Below are 22,554 nucleotides of genomic sequence, written 5' to 3' on the forward strand. Positions count from 1 at the left end.
ACTCCTGTGTACAAGAATATAACTACTATAATACTACTCCTGTGTACAAGAATATAACTACTATAATACTACCTCCTATGTACAGGAATATAACTACTATAATACTGCTCCTATGTACAAGAATATAACTACTATAATACTACCTCCTATGTACAAGAATATAACTACTATAATACTACTCCTATGTACAAGAATATAACTAGTATAATACTGCTCCTATGTACAAGAATATAACTAGTATAATACTACCTCCTATGTACAAGAATATAACTAGTATAATACTGCTCCTATGTACAAGAATATAACTACTATAATACTACCTCCTATGTACAGGAATATAACTACTATAATACTGCTCCTATGTACAAGAATATAACTACTATAATACTACCTCCTATGTACAAGAATATAACTACTATAATACTACTCCTATGTACAAGAATATAACTACTATAATACTACTCCTATGTACAAGAATATAACTACTATAATACTACTCCTATGTACAAGAATATAACTACTATAATACTACCTCCTATGTACAAGAATATAACTACTATAATACTACTCCTATGTACAAGAATATAACTACTATAATACTGCCCCTATGTACAAGAATATAACTAGTATAATACTACTCCTGTGTACAAGAATATAACTACTATAATACTACTCCTGTGTACAAGAATATAACTACTATAATACTACCTCCTATGTACAGGAATATAACTACTATAATACTGCTCCTATGTACAAGAATATAACTACTATAATACTACCTCCTATGTACAAGAATATAACTACTATAATACTACTCCTATGTACAAGAATATAACTAGTATAATACTGCTCCTATGTACAAGAATATAACTAGTATAATACTACCTCCTATGTACAAGAATATAACTAGTATAATACTGCTCCTATGTACAAGAATATAACTACTATAATACTACCTCCTATGTACAGGAATATAACTACTATAATACTGCTCCTATGTACAAGAATATAACTACTATAATACTACCTCCTATGTACAAGAATATAACTACTATAATACTGCTCCTATGTACAAGAATATAACTACTATAATACTACTCCTATGTACAAGAATATAACTACTATAATACTGCTCCTATGTACAAGAATATAACTACTATAATACTACTCCTATATACAAGAATATAACTACTATAATACTACCTCCTATGTGTATAGATATAACTACTATATTACCGCCTCTTCTGCAGCTTTCTGTAGTATCTCGGTATTCTCTGCTGTCGGTTATTGTGTTGTATATTATTGGATTTGTCTCTTGTTGTCAGTTGTCAGGTTTCTGTCTCCTGCTGATGGATATCTGGGAGTTGTAGGCAGGTTTTCAGTATTCTCTTTCTTATACTTATCTTGTGTGTGTGAAGTCTCTAGTCACCCCCAGAGCTGCGCTCCACCTTGTATTGTATCATTCTTATTATTGATACATAAACTTTCCAGGACAGAGCCCTATAAATGAGGACGCCCCAGCTCACCCCCTCCCCATATCATATACAGAGCCCTATAAATGAAGACGCCTCAGCTCGCCCCCTCCCCATATCGTATTCGGAGCCCTATAAATGAGGACGCCCCAGCTCGCCCCCTCCCCATATCGTATACAGAGCCCTATAAATGAGGACGCCCCAGCTCGCCCCCTCCCCATATTGTATTCGGAGCCCCCGGGGCCCCATCTCTGGAGCTCATTAGATCTGCAGCTATTTGTGGGCGCTCGCTGTAGCGTATCTAAGTCGCCGCCTCGTACCGCGCAGCGGAGGTCGATGATACTGCTGATACCAGTCACCCATAATAACCCGGAGATGTGAAGGGTCGGCCCCTCCGCCACATCCCTGTATGTCAGCTGTTTGCGTCTGGGAAAGCTGGGTGACAAGGCAGCAGTGTGGACGGCCACATTAGATCTCACCCAGCTTTCCCGGAAGCAGACAGCTGACATACAGCTGTATGAGGGTGAAATTCAGTTGTTTATACAAATCAGGGAATTTGTTACCGTTTAATAGTGGGCTATGGCTTTATAGCTTGTCATCCAGCTTTTCCAGGCCCCTGAGCGGCAGCGTTTTCTTCTACATTTTCCATTTCCATATCACTTTCTAGTTTGATGGGATAAATGGCTGACCACACACAGACATCAATAAGTTTGCCCGTGTTGTTGTCACCCTGCTTTTCCAGGCTCCTGAATGGTACATGTCACCTTGGAAAGTTGGGTGAAGGCTTCCCTGGAGAGGAGTTCTGCAGGCTCTGGGGGGCGGCCATGTCACCGGCGCATTCTCAGTAGTGCAGACTCCGCAGCGAGACGTTTCTTCTCTCCGGATGATTCTGCCGCGGGTCATTGGTCATCGCAACATCCTTCGCTTCCATTACTTGCCCGGCTGAGCTATTACTCCGCTCGCCTCCAGCACTCTTTTAATTTGGAAGAGCAAATGAGTGCGTGTTCCGGCGGTGGCGGCAGAGAGCGCAGCGGATGACTGCTCCCTCCGCAAAGTTCTAGAGAAGTTTGTGGAAACGCGTCTGGTCGGGATGTCGGTGGGCGCTGCGGGGTCTCAGGACAGCTCAGATTTATCTCTCCTCATCCTGAGTCTGTCACTGCATGAATAGAATGACAGAACTGCAGTGAAAACTGACACAGGAAATGGAGAGGGGGAAGTAACCCTACATAGGACTCGTGTACCGTTCAGGGTCAGCAGAAAGCGGAGTGGCTGCTCCTGTAGGGTCAGCGATGGCAGCCAAACTCTATAGGAGGCAGAATGGAGGCGACTTAGAGATGTGAAATCTCACACTGATTGCAGACAGATCCACCCACCGACCAGACCTGCACACTACCTGTCTGCACTGATACATTGCTGGGGTCTTGGAAAGCTGGGTGACAACCCCTTTGACGCTTGTACTGGCTACATCTCTCTAAGAAATGGCCATAGTGTTGTCACCCAACTTTCCTAGAGCCCTGACCATCAGATCTGCCTGTGGATTGCTGCAGCTCCAACATATCACTTCATAAGGGGATTTGCAGGACCCTGGGAAAGCTGGGTGACTCTGATAGGCTATACACAATAATACTATATATACCATATACACAAAGTAACAATCTTAGGCAGCTTCTATGAAGTTATTTGAGTGTTGTGAGATCTGGATTGGGAGTTGTGTAAAATGTGCAGGACCCCCAATTATCAGCGCCCCCCCCCCCCAGCCCGTGAGGCACAGCCGTGAAGAGGTTAAGGATAATCTTTGCAGTAAAGTCTTTGAAAACGATCCCAAATCTGAAGAAACATGAAACGCGCGGCGAGGCTTTATGAGTCGGCGCTGTCACCGCCGCAGATTGAGGATTCCAAGCCGATATGGAAGCGAGAGATCAATGGATTATCCGAATACTAAACATCATGTGGGTGGGGGGGTGGGGGGGGGGGCTCGTCCCCGGCGCTGGCGCGAAGCCCCCTCCGATTCCTGAAGCGCCTGCCTGGCAGAGGACGAGGGGGATTTACATGGGACGAGTCAGGGGCTTTGTCACAGCCATTGTATGGAGTGATGTACGGCGTGTCCCCGGGCGGAGGGCGGCTTACACCTCGCACCGCACAGATTACGGCTTTATCTTGTCATACGAAATGAAGGCACCAGCGCACGACTACACCGCGCTGACACAACTACACCGCGCTGACACGACTACACAGCGCTGACACGACTACACCCCGCTGACCCGACTACACTGCGCTGACACAACTACACCGCGCTGACCCGACTACACCGCGCTGACCCGACTACACCGCGCTGACCCGACTACACCGCACTGACACGACTACACCGCGCTGACCCGACTACACCACGCTGACAGGACTACTCCTCGCTGACACAACTACACCGCGCTGACCCGACTACACCGCGCTGACCCGACTACACCGCGCTGACACAACTACACCGCGCTGACACGACTACACCGTGCTGACACGACTACACCCCGCTGACACGACTACACAGCGCTGACACAACTACACCTCGCTGACCCGACTACACCGCGCTGACACAACTACACCGCGCTGACCCGACTACACCGCGCTGACCCGACTACACCGCACTGACACGACTACACCGCGCTGACCCGACTACACCCCGCTGACCCGACTACACCACGCTGACAGGACTACTCCTCGCTGACACAACTACACCGCGCTGACCCGACTACACCGCACTGACCCGACTACACGGCGCTGACACGACTACACCGCGCTGACCCGACTACACCCCGCTGACCCGACTACACCACGCTGACAGGACTACTCCTCGCTGACACAACTACACCGCGCTGACCCGACTACACCGCGCTGACCCGACTACACGGCGCTGACACGATTACACCGCGCTGACCCGACTACACCCCGCTGACCCGACTACACCGCGCTGACAGGACTACTCCTCGCTGACACAACTACACCGCACTGACCCGACTACACCGCGCTGACTCGACTACACGGCGCTGACACGACTACACCGCGCTGACAGGACTACTCCTCGCTGACACAACTACACCGCGCTGACCCGACTACACCGCGCTGACCCGACTACACGGCGCTGACACGACTACACCGCGCTGACCCGACTACATCGCGCTGACCCGACTACACCGCGCTGACACGACTACACCGCACTGACACGACTACACCGCGCTGACCCGACTACACCGCGCTGACACGACTACACGGCGCTGACACAACTACACCGCGCTGACACGACTACACCGCGCTGACACAACTACACCGCGCTGACACGACTACACCGCGCTGACCCCTTCATCTGCAGGAATGCAGCTGCACTAAGACTCTGCTGCTCCAACTATATGTATGGGGGGAATCTGAGGAGATGCCGAGATAGTGAAGGAGGAGCCCAGGATATCAGCGCTGTGCGGCCCACATGTAGCAGAGCCCATAGTGTGCAGCATGGCCGCTAGTATGTCACTTCAGGGACGGGAGGAGACACCAAGCAGTTTATAACACAACAGTCTTCTATAGAAATCTATAGGTGGTGGCCACAGCTCACCCGCTCCACTATTACCTCTATACAGTCACAGAGCATGCCCACAACGCTCTCCCATAGAAGTCTATAGGTAATGGTCACAGCTCGCTCACTCCACTATTACCTATATTCAGTCACAGAGCATGCCCACAACGCTCTCCCATAGAAGTCTATAGGTAATGGTCACAGCTCGCTCACTCCACTATTACCTATATTCAGTCACAGAGCATGCCCACAACACTCTCCCATAGAAGTCTATAGGTAATGGTCACAGCTCACCCGCTCCACTATTACCTCTATACAGTCACAGAGCATGCCCACAACGCTCTCCCATAGAAGTCTATAGGTAATGGTCACAGCTCGCTCACTCCACTATTACCTATATTCAGTCACAGAGCATGCCCACAACGCTCTCCCATAGAAGTCTATAGGTAATGGTCACAGCTCGCTCACTCCACTATTACCTATATTCAGTCACAGAGCATGCCCACAACACTCTCCCATAGAAGTCTATAGGTAATGGTCACAGCTCGCTCACTCCACTATTACCTCTATACAGTCACAGAGCATGCCCACAACGCTCTCCCATAGAAGTCTATAGGTGGCGGCTACAGCTCACCCGCTCCACTATTACCTCTATACAGTCACAGAGCATGCCCACAACGCTCTCCCATAGACGTCTATAGGTAATGGTCACAGCTCGCTCACTCCACTATTACCTCTATACAGTCACAGAGCATGCCCACAACGCTCTCCCATAGAAGTCTATAGGTGGCGGCTACAGCTCACCCGCTCCACTATTACCTCTATACAGTCACAGAGCATGCCCACAACGCTCTCCCATAGAAGTCTATAGGTAATGGTCACAGCTCGCTCACTCCACTATTACCTCTATACAGTCACAGAGCATGCCCACAACGCTCTCCCATAGAAGTCTATAGGTGGCGGCTACAGCTCACCCGCTCCACTATTACCTCTATACAGTCACAGAGCATGCCCACAACGCTCTCCCATAGACGTCTATAGGTAATGGTCACAGCTCGCTCACTCCACTATTACCTATATTCAGTCACAGAGCATGCCCACAACACTCTCCCATAGAAGTCTATAGGTAATGGTCACAGCTCGCTCACTCCACTATTACCTATATTCAGTCACAGAGCATGCCCACAACACTCTCCCATAGAAGTCTATAGGTAATGGTCACAGCTCGCTCACTCCACTATTACCTATATTCAGTCACAGAGCATGCCCACAACACTCTCCCATAGAAGTCTATAGGTAATGGTCACAGCTCGCTCGCTCCACTATTACCTCTATACAGTCACAGAGCATGCCCACAACACTCTCACATAGAAGTCTATAGGTGGTGGCCACAGCTCACCCGCTCCACTATTACCTCTATACAGTCACAGAGCATGCCCACAACGCTCTCCCATAGAAGTCTATAGGTAATGGTCACAGCTCACCCGCTCCACTATTACCTCTATACAGTCACAGAGCATGCCCACAACACTCTCACATAGAAGTCTATAGGTGGTGGCCACAGCTCACCCGCTCCACTATTACCTCTATACAGTCACAGAGCATGCCCACAACACTCTCACATAGAAGTCTATAGGTGGTGGCCACAGCTCGCTCGCTCCACTATTACCTCTATACAGTCACAGAGCATGCCCACAACACTCTTCCATAGATGTGACGGAGGTCGCTCACCTCCTCCCCATCTCTGCACAAGTCATAGGGAATGCCCACTACACTTAGCTGATGGACATGGCTCTCCTCTTCTATACACTCGTCCCGCAGCATGCCCACTACACCTATCAGTACATACATGCTCCAGTCACATCCAGAGCTGCATTCAGGTGTTCTCTTACCTGGGGTGACATTGACAGATATTGCAGAGCAGTGGGAATGATGGATGCAGCTTTGGGAGTGACTAGAGTGTGACCACCTTAGGTCTGATAGATAAGTAATGGCTCGCGCTCGCCTATGGCTCCTTCCATGACATTTTTTTGCGCCCCTCGGCCGTACGGCGGCGCTGCAGGCATCCGGTTTTGATCAGTGACTCATTTCTATTAACACATTGTATTTAGCGCGTTGTGAAGTAAACTGCGCTGTGTTAATTGAGATTCCGCCCGCATTGATCCTTTGTGGGGTGAACGCGCCGCCGCCACCGCCGCCGTCTATGGCTCCTATATAAATCCGATGCTGAATGAGCAGGAAATCTATGAAATTAATTAGGAGAGATGGAGAGCGCCTCTTGTGCGCGGCTCGTCCGCTTTGTGCGCTGGCTCTGTGTGCTACGAGAGTCTAAGTGCTCAATAGGAGCTTTTTAATTATGAGCTCCCTGTTTGATCTCGCTGCATATAATGAATGGATTGACGGCGACTTTTGTGGAAGCGTCTCCGAGTCGCGTGACTGACTGATACCTGCCCGCTAATTCCCCTGATTTACATGGAGCCGGCCACGGCAATAACTAACGCTATTGTTCTCTGGAGTCAGACCAGAGGGAGAAGCTGCAGGTCCTGCCCGCACCGGGCCCCGAAACCCTGCAAACAGCGGGGGCCACCCCAATATATCACTGACCCCCTGCAAAGTGTCATCAAGAGGAGCGATGTCATAAGGAGCGATGTCATAAGGAGACACTACCAGTGATGTCATAGGGAGACACTGCCAGCGATGTCATAGGGAGACACTACCAGTGAGGTCATAGGGAGACACTGCCAGTGATGTCATAGGGAGACACTACCAGTGATGTCATAGGGAGACACTACCAGTGATGTCATAGGGAGACACTGCCAGCGATGTCATAGGGAGACACTACCAGTGAGGTCATAGGGAGACACTGCCAGTGATGTCATAGGGAGACACTGCCAGTGATGTCATAGGGAGACACTACCAGTGATGTCATAGGGAGACACTGCCAGCGATGTCATAGGGAGACACTACCAGTGATGTCATAGGGAGACACTACCAGTGATGTCATAGGGAGACACTACCAGTGATGTCATAGGGAGACACTGCCAGTGATGTCATAAGGAGACACTACCAGTGATGTCATAGGGAGACACTGCCAGCGATGTCATAGGGAGACACTACCAGTGATGTCATAGGGAGACACTACCAGTGATGTCATAGGGAGACACTACCAGTGATGTCATAGGGAGACACTACCAGTGATGTCATAGGGAGACACTGCCAGCGATGTCATAGGGAGACACTACCAGTGAGGTCATAGGGAGACACTGCCAGTGATGTCATAGGGAGACACTACCAGTGATGTCATAGGGAGACACTACCGGTGATGTCATAGGGAGACACTACCGGTGATGTCATAGGGAGACACTACCAGTGATGTCATAAGGAGACACTACCAGTGATGTCATAGGGAGACACTGCCAGCGATGTCATAAGGAGACACTACCAGTGATGTCATAGGGAGACACTACCAGTGATGTCATAGGGAGACACTACCGGTGATGTCATAGGGAGACACTACCGGTGATGTCATAGGGAGACACTACCAGTGATGTCATAGAGAGACACTACCAGTGATGTCATAGGGAGACACTGCCGGTGATGTCATAGAGAGACACTACCGGTGATGTCATAGGGAGACACTACCAGTGATGTCATAGGGAGACACTGCCAGCGATGTCATAAGGAGACACTACCAGTGATGTCATAGGGAAACACTGCCGGTGATGTCATAGGGAGACACTACCAGTGATGTCATAGGGAGAGACTACCAGTGAGGTCATAGGGAGACACTGCCAGTGATGTCATAGGGAGACACTGCCAGTGATGTCATAGGGAGACACTACCGGTGATGTCATAGGGAGACACTACCGGGCCCCGAAACCCTGCAAACAGCGGGGGCCACCCCAATATATCACTGACCCCCTGCAAAGTGTCATCAAGAGGAGCGACAAGGAACCAGAGAAAACCGGACCAGGGATAGTGATGTCATAGGGAGACACTGCCAGTGATGTCATAGGGAGACACTACCAGTGAGGTCATAGGGAGACACTGCCAGTGATGTCATAGGGAGACACTACCAGTGATGTCATAGGGAGACACTGCCAGTGATGTCATAGGGAGACACTGCCGGTGATGTCATAGAGAGACACTACCAGTGATGTCATAAGGAGACACTGCCAGCGATGTCATAGGGAGACACTACCAGTGATGTCATAGGGAGACACTACCAGTGATGTCATAAGGAGACACTACCAGTGATGTCATAGGGAGACACTGCCAGTGATGTCATAGGGAGACACTACCAGTGATGTCATAAGGAGACACTACCAGTGATGTCATAAGGAGACACTACCAGTGATGTCATAGGGAGACACTACCAGTGATGTCATAGGGAAACACTACCAGTGATGTCATAAGGAGACACTACCAGTGATGTCATAGGGAGACACTGCCAGTGATGTCATAGGGAGACACTACCAGTGATGTCATAAGGAGACACTACCAGTGATGTCATAAGGAGACACTACCAGTGATGTCATAGGGAGACACTACCAGTGATGTCATAGGGAGACACTACCAGTGATGTCATAGAGAGACACTACCGGTGATGTCATAAGGAGACACTACCAGTGATGTCATAGGGAGACACTACCAGTGATGTCATAGGGAAACACTGCCGGTGATGTCATAGGGAGACACTACCAGTGATGTCATAGAGAGACACTACCAGTGATGTCATAGGGAGACACTGCCGGTGATATCATAGAGAGACACTACCGGTGATGTCATAGAGAGACACTACCAGTGATGTCATAGGGAGACACTACCAGTGATGTCATAGGGAAACACTGCCGGTGATGTCATAGAGAGACACTACCGGTGATGTCATAGGGAGACACTACCAGTGATGTCATAGGGAGACACTGCCAGCGATGTCATAAGGAGACACTACCAGTGATGTCATAGGGAAACACTGCCGGTGATGTCATAGGGAGACACTACCAGTGATGTCATAGGGAGAGACTACCAGTGAGGTCATAGGGAGACACTGCCAGTGATGTCATAGGGAGACACTGCCAGTGATGTCATAGGGAGACACTACCGGTGATTTCATAGGGAGACACTACCGGGCCCCGAAACCCTGCAAACAGCGGGGGCCACCCCAATATATCACTGACCCCCTGCAAAGTGTCATCAAGAGGAGCGACAAGGAACCAGAGAAAACCGGACCAGGGATAGTGATGTCATAGGGAGACACTGCCAGTGATGTCATAGGGAGACACTACCAGTGAGGTCATAGGGAGACACTGCCAGTGATGTCATAGGGAGACACTACCAGTGATGTCATAGGGAGACACTGCCAGTGATGTCATAGGGAGACACTGCCGGTGATGTCATAGAGAGACACTACCAGTGATGTCATAAGGAGACACTGCCAGCGATGTCATAGGGAGACACTACCAGTGATGTCATAGGGAGACACTACCAGTGATGTCATAAGGAGACACTACCAGTGATGTCATAGGGAGACACTGCCAGTGATGTCATAGGGAGACACTACCAGTGATGTCATAAGGAGACACTACCAGTGATGTCATAAGGAGACACTACCAGTGATGTCATAGGGAGACACTACCAGTGATGTCATAGGGAAACACTGCCGGTGATGTCATAGGGAGACAATACCAGTGATGTCATAGAGAGACACTACCAGTGATGTCATAGGGAGACACTGCCGGTGATGTCATAGAGAGACACTACCGGTGATGTCATAGAGAGACACTACCAGTGATGTCATAGGGAGACACTACCAGTGATGTCATAGAGAGACACTACCAGTGATGTCATAGGGAGACACTACCAGTGATGTCATAGGGAAACACTGCCGGTGATGTCATAGGGAGACACTACCAGTGATGTCATAGAGAGACACTACCGGTGATGTCATAGAGAGACACTACCAGTGATGTCATAGGGAGACACTACCAGTGATGTCATAGGGAAACACTGCCGGTGATGTCATAGGGAGACACTACCAGTGATGTCATAGAGAGACACTACCAGTGATGTCATAGGGAGACACTGCCGGTGATGTCATAGAGAGACACTACCAGTGATGTCATAGAGAGACACTACCAGTGATGTCATAGGGAGACACTACCAGTGATGTCATAGAGAGACACTGCCGGTGATGTCATAGAGAGACACTACCAGTGATGTCATAGAGAGACACTACCAGTGATGTCATAGGGAGACACTACCAGTGATGTCATAGGGAGACACTGCCAGCGATGTCATAAGGAGACACTACCAGCGATGTCATAGGGAGACACTACCAGTGAGGTCATAGGGAGACACTACCAGTGATGTCATAGGGAGACACTGCCGGTGATGTCATAGGGAGACACTGCCAGTGATGTCATAGGGAGACACTGCCGGTGATGTCATAGGGAGACACTGCCGGTGATGTCATAGGGAGACACTGCCAGTGATGTCATAGGGAGACACTACCGGTGATGTCATAGGGAGACACTGCCGGTGATGTCATAGGGAGACACTGCCGGTGATGTCATAGAGAGACACTACCAGTGATGTCATAGGGAGACACTACCAGTGATGTCATAGGGAGACACTACCAGTGATGTCATAGGGAGACACTGCCAGCGATGTCATAAGGAGACACTACCAGCGATGTCATAGGGAGACACTACCAGTGAGGTCATAGGGAGACACTACCAGTGATGTCATAGGGAGACACTGCCGGTGATGTCATAGGGAGACACTGCCAGTGATGTCATAGGGAGACACTGCCGGTGATGTCATAGGGAGACACTGCCGGTGATGTCATAGGGAGACACTGCCGGTGATGTCATAGAGAGACACTACCAGTGATGTCATAGGGAGACACTACCGGTGATGTCATAGGGAGACACTGCCGGTGATGTCATAGCAATCTATTACTATCTGTTATCAGCCATGTCAGGAGGGGAGAGGCCGACTGTAGGACAGGGGAATACAATCTATTACTATCTGTTATCAGCCATGTCAGGAGAGGCTGACTGTAGGACAGGAGAATACAATCTATTACTATCTGTTATCAGCCATGTCAGGAGAGGAGAGGCCGACTGTAGGACAGTGGAATACAATCTATTACTATCTGTTATCAGCCATGTCAGGAGAGGAGAGGCCGACTGTAGGACAGGAGAATACAATCTATTACTATCTGTTATCAGCCATGTCAGGAGAGGCTGACTGTAGGACAGGAGAATACAATCTATTACTATCTGTTATCAGCCATGTCAGGAGAGGAGAGGCCGACTGTAGGACAGGAGAATACAATCTATTACTATCTGTTATCAGCCATGTCAGGAGAGGCCGACTGTAGGACAGGGGAATACAATCTATTACTATCTGTTATCAGTCATGTCAGGAGAGGAGAGGCCGACTGTAGGACAGGGGAATACAATCTATTACTATCTGTTATCAGCCATGTCAGGAGAGGAGAGGCCGACTGTAGGACAGGAGAATACAATCTATTACTATCTGTTATCAGCCATGTCAGGAGAGGAGAGGCCGACTGTAGGACAGGAGAATACAATCTATTACTATCTGTTATCAGCCATGTCAGGAGGGGAGAGGCCGACTGTAGGACAGGAGAATACAATCTATTACTATCTGTTATCAGCCATGTCAGGAGGGGAGAGGCCGACTGTAGGACAGGAGAATACAATCTATTACTATCTGTTATCAGCCATGTCAGGAGGGGAGAGGCCGACTGTAGGACAGGAGAATACAATCTATTACTATCTGTTATCAGCCATGTCAGGAGGGGAGAGGCCGACTGTAGGACAGGAGAATACAATCTATTACTATCTGTTATCAGCCATGTCAGGAGAGGAGAGGCCGACTGTAGGACAGGGGAATACAATCTATTACTATCTGTTATCAGCCATGTCAGGAGAGGAGAGGCCGACTGTAGGACAGGGGAATACAATCTATTACTATCTGTTATCAGCCATGTCAGGAGAGGCCGACTGTAGGACAGGAGAATACAATCTATTACTATCTGTTATCAGTCATGTCAGGAGAGGAGAGGCCGACTGTAGGACAGGAGAATACAATCTATTACTATCTGTTATCAGCCATGTCAGGAGAGGAGAGGCCGACTGTAGGACAGGGGAATACAATCTATTACTATCTGTTATCAGCCATGTCAGGAGAGGAGAGGCCGACTGTAGGACAGGAGAATACAATTTATTACTATCTGTTATCAGCCATGTCAGGAGAGGCCGACTGTAGGACAGGGGAATACAATCTATTACTATCTGTTATCAGCCATGTCAGGAGAGGAGAGGCCGACTGTAGGACAGGGGAATACAATCTACTACTATCTGTTATCAGCCATGTCAGGAGGGGAGAGGCCGACTGTAGGACAGGGGAATACAATCTATTACTATCTGTTATCAGCAATGTCAGGAGAGGAGAGGCCGACTGTAGGACAGGGGAATACAATCTATTACTATCTGTTATCAGCAATGTCAGGAGAGGAGAGGCCGACTGTAGGACAGGGGAATACAATCTATTACTATCTGTTATCAGCAATGTCAGGAGGGGAGAGGCCGACTGTAGGACAGGGGAATACAATCTATTACTATCTGTTATCAGCCATGTCAGGAGAGGAGAGGCCGACTGTAGGACAGGGGAATACAATCTATTACTATCTGTTATCAGCCATGTCAGGAGGGGATAGGCCGACTGTAGGACAGGGGAATACAATCTATTACTATCTGTTATCAGCCATGTCAGGAGAGGCCGACTGTAGGACAGGGGAATACAATCTATTACTATCTGTTATCAGCCATGTCAGGAGAGGCCGACTGTAGGACAGGGGAATACAATCTATTACTATCTGTTATCAGCCATGTCAGGAGAGGAGAGGCCGACTGTAGGACAGGAGAATACAATCTATTACTATCTGTTATCAGCCATGTCAGGAGTGTCTGACTATAGTGTTCATGTTAGGGACTAGTGACAGTTGTTGTATTTCGCTCCCTGCCCCTATGTGATGTGTATATTTGGCTATGGCATCAGGTCAGGTCCTGTATCTCATCTGGCTCTTCCATCTTCCTCCTGGGACATATAATAACATCTTGTTGCTGCCGCCGGGCTCTGACATTTTTGGCTCCAGGTTCTTTGTCTTTTCCATCCTGCAGGTTTTATGGCTGGAGAAGGTTTCTCGGTATCTTAGAATCTCTTGTTTGTAGATCTTATAGACGTGTTACATTGGTTTTGTTACTTTGTATCTGTTCTTATTCTGTTTCTTTATTATATTTTGTGTTTCTTGTGACTCGAGTCATTCTTGCATCTATCTTGAGTGTCTTGTACGGTTTTGGGTAGCGGTTAGTCGCCTCCTTCACTCCTCCTCCTCCTCTGCACATGTGACACCGGTGAGTTCACCTGTATGGCAGACCCGGCTCCTCGCCCTCCCCTCCCCCGCATACTGGCTGTCACTTCCAATTAGATACGGCTAAGTGGCACAATTACAGGGTTGCCATTTAAGATGCGCCTAATATGGGGGACACGCGCTCTATTGTCAGCTGGCGCCTTCACAATCATTAATTTAATTTAGTTTTCGGAGATGAGCTGCCGGAATGGCGGAGATACGGCGAGGGGGGGATCCTGGACACATTCCATGCTATTCATTGCGGAAACACCCAGCAAATCAGCCAGATGGAGCCGCTCAGAACCTCGTGCCGCGCTCACCAGCCTCCTCTGCACTCAATGCAATGTCAAACATGGGAATGGTCGGCCGCCATGTCAGCTCGGAATGACGAATTCTGTTATGTAAAATTATCACAAAATGTTCATTTCCATTATAAAAGGATAAAAATGAAATACATAGAGGTCAGGGGTCAGTACAAGCGTGATATGAAACACCGGACGGCGCCGTAGGCCGCGCCCGCCCAATAGAGACTATTAACGCTTCTACAGGTTGGCGACAGGTAATGGCCGCTGCGTGCGGAAGGTTTAACCTGAGTCCACCATTCTTAGTCCTATGACAATATGGTCTGGCCTGATGTGCGATCTGCTCTCCGGCGGGCCGCCATGTTTTAGGGGAGGGGCTTGCAGATTCTTTTCCTTCGCGCTCTCTTCTAACGCCCTGTCTTTCTTCCCTCTAGGATATAGACGGCAATAAGGCGGTCTCTTCATTTGCCCCTCAAAACTCAGCTACCTCACCCCTGAAGGCAGATGAAGGCGGGCGGCAGAGTGGCGAGTCCTTGGCCAACGCCGCCTTGGGGACCCCCGAAAGGCGTAAAGGTAGCTTAGCCGACGTGGTGGACACACTGAAGCAACGGAAAATGGAGGAGCTGATCAAAAGTGAACCGGAAGGTAAGACCAACATGGCGGACGTGGAGTGGACTTCTTGCCGCGTATCGCTGAGTGGTGATTGTGCAGATTTCAGGATTGAGGATCATTCTGTAATTTTCTGTATGGTGTGAACTCCAGTTGGTGGAGCGAACTGGTCACATGACTTGGTGCACCTGACAACTTGCTTGGTAGGGAATGAAGGAGTCTGACAACTATTTGGTATCATGGAGAGAGGGAGCTTATTGTGCTAGCGTGCACCTGACAACCAGAGCCTGCATGAGAACAGTAGAGTCAGAGAGTTGTCAGACAGATCCTGAGCGTCTCCGTTCGGCGTTCCCCTCCAGTCCTCCTCTGAGTCACCCGGCTTCAGCTCTTTTGTCTGCCGATATCTCATGTTCGTTCACGTAGCCGCAGGCACTTTATGCTGACGGGCGGCCATTGTTAGGAACCTGTGCAAACACTGCAGCCGTCCCATAGCCGCATTCTTCTCATACTTGTGATTTAATCCCCATTGTGGTGACTTTTTGTGCCACCAGGTCCTGGCATTGTGTGCGGTGGCAGTGCGCTCGCCCCGGCGCTGTGTACCGTCCTCGCACAATACATACTGTTGCAATACTTTGGCACTTGGGCTGTTGACAGCCGGCCGCATTGTCTCCTGAAGCGAGCGGATTACATTACTATTTACTCTCCACGTAAACACACAGACATGGAGGGACTTGCTGCGCGAGAGGCTGGGTCAGCGGATGGCGAATGGGCCGTGTCGTTACATGCTGAAGGCCAAGGATATCCCCTGTACGTGCAAAGCAGCTCCAAATAGTTACATTGTAACCAAGATGGCAGAGGAAAATGTCACCGTGCCATTGGATCTGATACATAATGGTTACAAAACGGACTGTCGGCCGCCATCTTGGGTGCATAGACGTCGCTGTAGCTCATATATGGGGGGGGGTGGTGTGTTAATCCTTAAGTAATGTTTAAAGACTGATGTAATAAGGTGGTTGTGATGTCATCACTTGTGGCGCCCCCTATGGAACTAACAGTAACAAATTCATCCAGCACAAATGTTTCCATTCCATAAACCATTAAGGCTGTGACTTGGTCACTGTCAAAGAGGACGGAGCTGACCGCGATGGATGACGGAGGCGAATGAGAGAGCAGCTGAGACTTCAGGACGTGGCGGGTAGCGATGGCGTCGATTCCGGAGACCCCATTAGCGCAGGTCAGATGGAAGCATTAAACGCATCCCGAGCCGGCGCATTATCTCCTCCGCATAGGAAAATGTCCAAACAAAAGATCCGCCGCGCTTTGAAAACTAAGAATGAACAGGAAAAATAAAACCTGCGTCCAACGTGAGACTTCACTCGCCGCGCGCCATTGTTCTATTGTCTTCCGGAGGCCATTAAAATGAACAGCGGGTTGTGCTGCAAAATTCATTAAGCCTTTGTGGGGTCATTATCCGCAGCCATATTCATAGTGCCCATCCCCCCCAGCGCTAAAAGTGAGGAGATGTAAAAGATGGAACGAAGAGCGGCGCCAAGGGGGTCAGAGGGCGACGCAAGATGGGCATAGACATGGGCATTAATGGGGGGAGGCTGCTTTATCTGTTTCTCGCTCTTGCTTTCTGCTGTCAGCCACCCCAATCCTCTGCTACATATATCCATCTATCTATACAGACTCCAACATTGCTGCAATTCCGCCCTCCAGCTTGTACATATTGTCGGTAAATATCCCCAAGTTGTGGACCGCCTCTCCTACATCTCATGTTTGTCTTCCTGACTTTGCCCTGTGGTAGAAGCTGTTGAATCCAGAATGTTGGTGGTAGAAGTGAGCGGCGATAGTGCAGTGTCCAAAATCCCCATAGACAAGAAAGACATGGACAACTGCATAAGCCGTCTGATAACAGATAGTAATAGATTGTACTCCCCTGTCCTACAGTCGGCCTCTCCTCTCCTGACATGGCTGATAACAGATAGTAATAGATTGTATTCTCCTGTCCTACAGTCGGCCTCTCCTCTCCTGACATGGCTGATAACAGATAGTAATAGATTGTATTCCCCTGTCCTACAGTCGGCCTCTCCTCTCCTGACATGGCTGATAACAGATAGTAATAGATTGTATTCTCCTGTCCTACAGTCGGCCTCTCCTCTCCTGACATGGCTGATAACAGATAGTAATAGATTGTATTCCCCTGTCCTACAGTCGGCCTCTCCTCTCCTGACATGGCTGATAACAGATAGTAATAGATTGTATTCCCCTGTCTTACAGTCGGCCTCTCCTCCTGACATGGCTGATAACAGATAGTAATAGATTGTATTCCCCTGTCCTACAGTCGGCCTCTCCTCTCCTGACATGGCTGATAACAGATAGTAATAGATTGTATTCTCCTGTCCTACAGTCGGCCTCTCCTCTCCTGACATGGCTGATAACAGATAGTAATAGATTGTATTCCCCTGTCTTACAGTCGGCCTCTCCTCTCCTGACATGGCTGATAACAGATAGTAATAGATTGTATTCCCCTGTCCTACAGTCGGCCTCTCCTCTCCTGACATGGCTGATAACAGATAGTAATAGATTGTATTCCCCTGTCTTACAGTCGGCCTCTCCTCTCCTGACATGGCTGATAACAGATAGTAATAGATTGTATTCCCCTGTCCTACAGTCGGCCTCTCCTCTCCTGACATGGCTGATAACAGATAGTAATAGATTGTATTCCCCTGTCCTACAGTCGGCCTCTCCTGACATGGCTGATAACAGATAGTAATAGATTGTATTCCCCTGTCCTACAGTCGGCCTCTCCTCTCCTGACATGGCTGATAACAGATAGTAATAGATTGTATTCCCCTGTCCTACAGTCAGTCTCTCCTCTCCTGACATGGCTGATAACAGATAGTAATAGATTGTATTCCCCTGTCCTACAGTCGGCCTCTCCTCTCCTGACATGCCTGATAACAGATAGTAATAGATTGTATTCCCCTGTCCTACAGTCGGCCTCTCCTCTCCTGACATGGCTGATAACAGATAGTAATAGATTGTATTCTCCTGTCCTACAGTCGGCCTCTCCTCTCCTGACATGGCTGATAACAGATAGTAATAGATTGTATTCCCCTGTCCTACAGTCGGCCTCTCCTCTCCTGACATGGCTGATAACAGATAGTAATAGATTGTATTCCCCTGTCCTACAGTCGGCCTCTCCTCTCCTGACATGGCTGATAACAGATAGTAATAGATTGTATTCCCCTGTCCTACAGTCGGCCTCTCCTCTCCTGACATGGCTGATAACAGATAGTAATAGATTGTATTCCCCTGTCCTACAGTCGGCCTCTCCTCTCCTGACATGGCTGATAACAGATAGTAATAGATTGTATTCTCCTGTCCTACAGTCGGCCTCTCCTGACATGGCTGATAACAGATAGTAATAGATTGTATTCCCCTGTCCTACAGTCGGCCTCTCCTCTCCTGACATGGCTGATAACAGATAGTAATAGATTGTATTCCCCTGTCCTACAGTCGGCCTCTCCTGACATGGCTGATAACAGATAGTAATAGATTGTATTCTCCTGTCCTACAGTCGGCCTCTCCTCTCCTGACATGGCTGATAACAGATAGTAATAGATTGTATTTTCCTGTCCTACAGTCGGCCTCTCCCCTCCTGACATGGCTGATAACAGATAGTAATAGATTGTATTCCCCTGTCCTACAGTCGGCCTCTCCTCTCCTGACATGGCTGATGACAGATAGTAATAGATTGTATTCTCCTGTCCTACAGTCGGCCTCTCCTGACATGGCTGATAACAGATAGTAATAGATTGTATTCCCCTGTCCTACAGTCGGTCTCTCCTCTCCTGACATGGCTGATAACAGATAGTAATAGATTGTATTCCCCTGTCCTACAGTTGGCCTCTCCTCTCCTGACATGGCTGATATCAGATAGTAATAGATTGTATTCCCCTGTCCTACAGTCGGCCTCTCCTCTCCTGACATGGCTGATAACAGATAGTAATAGATTGTATTCCCCTGTCCTACAGTCGGCCTCTCCTCTCCTGACATGGCTGATATCAGATAGTAATAGATTGTATTCCCCTGTCCTACAGTCGGCCTCTCCTCTCCTGACATGGCTGATAACAGATAGTAATAGATTGTATTCCCCTGTCCTACAGTCGGCCTCTCCTGACATGGCTGATAACAGATAGTAATAGATTGTATTCCCCTGTCCTACAGTCGGCCTCTCCTCTCCTGACATGGCTGATAACATATAGTAATAGATTGTATTCCCCTGTCCTACAGTCGGCCTCTCCTCTCCTGACATGGCTGATAACAGATAGTAATAGATTGTATTCCCCTGTCCTACAGTCGGCCTCTCCCCTCCTGACATGGCTGATAACAGATAGTAATAGATTGTATTCCCCTGTCCTACAGTCGGCCTCTCCTCTCCTGACATGGCTGATAACAGATAGTAATAGATTGTATTCCCCTGTCCTACAGTCGGCCTCTCCTGACATGGCTGATAACAGATAGTAATAGATTGTATTCCCCTGTCCTACAGTCGGCCTCTCCTCTCCTGACATGACTGATAACAGATAGTAATAGATTGTATTCTCTTGTCCTACAGTCGGCCTCTCCTCTCCTGACATGGCTGATAACAGATGGTAATAGATTGTATTCCCCTGTCCTACAGTCGGCCTCTCCCCTCCTGACATGGCTGATAACATATAGTAATAGATTGTATTCTCCTGTCCTACAGTCGGCCTCTCCTCTCCTGACATGGCTGATAACAGATAGTAATAGATTGTATTCCCCTGTCCTACAGTCGGCCTCTCCTCTCCTGACATGGCTGATAACAGATGGTAATAGATTGTATTCCCCTGTCCTACAGTCGGCCTCTCCTCTCCTGACATGGCTGATAACAGATAGTAATAGATTGTATTCCCCTGTCCTACAGTCGGCCTCTCCTGACATGGCTGATAACAGATAGTAATAGATTGTATTCCCCTGTCCTACAGTCGGCCTCTCCCCTCCTGACATGGCTGATAACATATAGTAATAGATTGTATTCTCCTGTCCTACAGTCGGCCTCTCCTCTCCTGACATGGCTGATAACAGATAGTAATAGATTGTATTCCCCTGTCCTACAGTCGGCCTCTCCTCTCCTGACATGGCTGATAACAGATAGTAATAGATTGTATTCCCCTGTCCTACAGTCGGCCTCTCCTCTCCTGACATGGCTGATAACAGATAGTAATAGATTGTATTCCCCTGTCCTACAGTCGGCCTCTCCTCTCCTGACATGGCTGATAACAGATAGTAATAGATTGTATTCCCCTGTCCTACAGTCGGCCTCTCCTCTCCTGACATGGCTGATAACAGATAGTAATAGATTGTATTCCCCTGTCCTACAGTCGGCCTCTCCTCTCCTGACATGACTGATAACAGATAGTAATAGATTGTATTCTCCTGTCCTACAGTCGGCCTCTCCTCCCCTGACATGGCTGATAACAGATAGTAATAGATTGTATTCCCCTGTCCTACAGTCGGCCTCTCCTCTCCTGACATGGCTGATAACAGATAGTAATAGATTGTATTCCCCTGTCCTACAGTCGGCCTCTCCTCTCCTGACATGGCTGATGACAGATAGTAATAGACTATAGCTGTACAGGTGACGTGTACTGTCCCTTTAAGCCCACTCCCCCTCCATACCTACCTGTTCTCTGTATCTCGGTTTCGGGCTCACATGACATTGTCCTGACAAGTAGATTCATGGCTGGTAATTTGTGTAATTGTGCTGGCGCTACGTTACAGTGTAATCCCCCAGAAAATCTCTACACAACTTTCTTGTAATCAGACCCGGAGGACATCACTAATGATCCCCCTCCCCCGCTGTCCGCTACCTTAACTGTTTGGGGGGAGATTTTTGCTTGATTAAGTTTCCAGTTTTTTGATAACATAATTAATGTTCTGGATATTTAACCGTCCCCATCGACTGACAGAGCGCGAATCCTCAACGCCCGAGGCCGCGACTTCTACAGAGCAAAACACAATGACAGTTAACAAGAGAATAAAGCTCAGAAGCCAGCGCCATTGTCTACAGCGGAAGAAAATCACATAATATAGTGCACCCACCATGATTAGGGATCCCCTGTGCTGAGGGACAAAGTGACAGCCCCCCCTAATGGACAATAGATGGAGTCACAGCTGGAGGAGGAGTCACCAATCCTAAGTATTATACTCCATTACTTATCCTGTATTATACCCCAGAGCTGCGCTCACTATTCTGCTGGTACAGTCACTGTGTACATACATTACATTACTTATCCTGTATTATACTCTAGAGCTGCGCTCACTATTCTGCTGGTGCAGTCACTGTGTACATACATTACATTACTTATCCTGTATTATACTCCAGAGCTGCGCTCACTATTCTGCTGGTGCAGTCACTGTGTACATACATTACATTACTTATCCTGTATTATACTCCAGAGCTGCGCTCACTATTCTGCTGGTACAGTCACTGTGTACATACATTACATTACTTATCCTGTATTATACTCCAGAGCTGCGCTCACTATTCTGCTGGTGCACTCACTGTGTACATACATTACATTACTTATCCTGTATTATACTCCAGAGCTGCGCTCACTATTCTGCTGGTGCAGTCACTGTGTACATACATTACATTACTTATCCTGTATTATACCCCAGAGCTGCGCTCACTATTCTGCTGGTACAGTCACTGTGTACATACATTACATTACTTATCCTGTATTATACTCCAGAGCTGCGCTCACTATTCTGCTGGTGCAGTCACTGTGTACATACATTACATTACTTATCCTGTATTATACTCCAGAGCTGCGCTCACTATTCTGCTGGTACAGTCACTGTGTACATACATTACATTACTTATCCTGTATTATACTCCAGAGCTGCGCTCACTATTCTGCTGGTACAGTCACTGTGTACATACATTACATTACTTATCCTGTATTATACTCCAGAGCTGCGCTCACTATTCTGCTGGTGCAGTCACTGTGTACATACATTACATTACTTATCCTGTATTATACCCCAGAGCTGCGCTCACTATTCTGCTGGTACAGTCACTGTGTACATACATTACATTACTTATCCTGTATTATACTCTAGAGCTGCGCTCACTATTCT

The 22,554-nt window shown here is 48.3% G+C and overlaps 1 protein-coding gene across 1 annotated transcript in view; it reads left to right on the forward strand.

The window, feature by feature from the left end:
* The window catches only part of SOX5 (SRY-box transcription factor 5), a 280,976-nt gene that overhangs the window by 63,974 nt on the left and 194,448 nt on the right, over window positions 1-22,554 (forward strand). Inside the window, exon 4 of the mRNA XM_075275477.1 lies at window positions 15,207-15,417. Within this exon, the coding sequence (XP_075131578.1) occupies window positions 15,207-15,417 (211 nt within the window). The remainder of the gene's footprint in view (window positions 1-15,206; window positions 15,418-22,554) is intronic.

The sequence above is a fragment of the Leptodactylus fuscus genome, chromosome 5 (genome assembly GCF_031893055.1).
Source record: "Leptodactylus fuscus isolate aLepFus1 chromosome 5, aLepFus1.hap2, whole genome shotgun sequence".
Taxonomy (NCBI): domain Eukaryota; kingdom Metazoa; phylum Chordata; class Amphibia; order Anura; family Leptodactylidae; genus Leptodactylus; species Leptodactylus fuscus.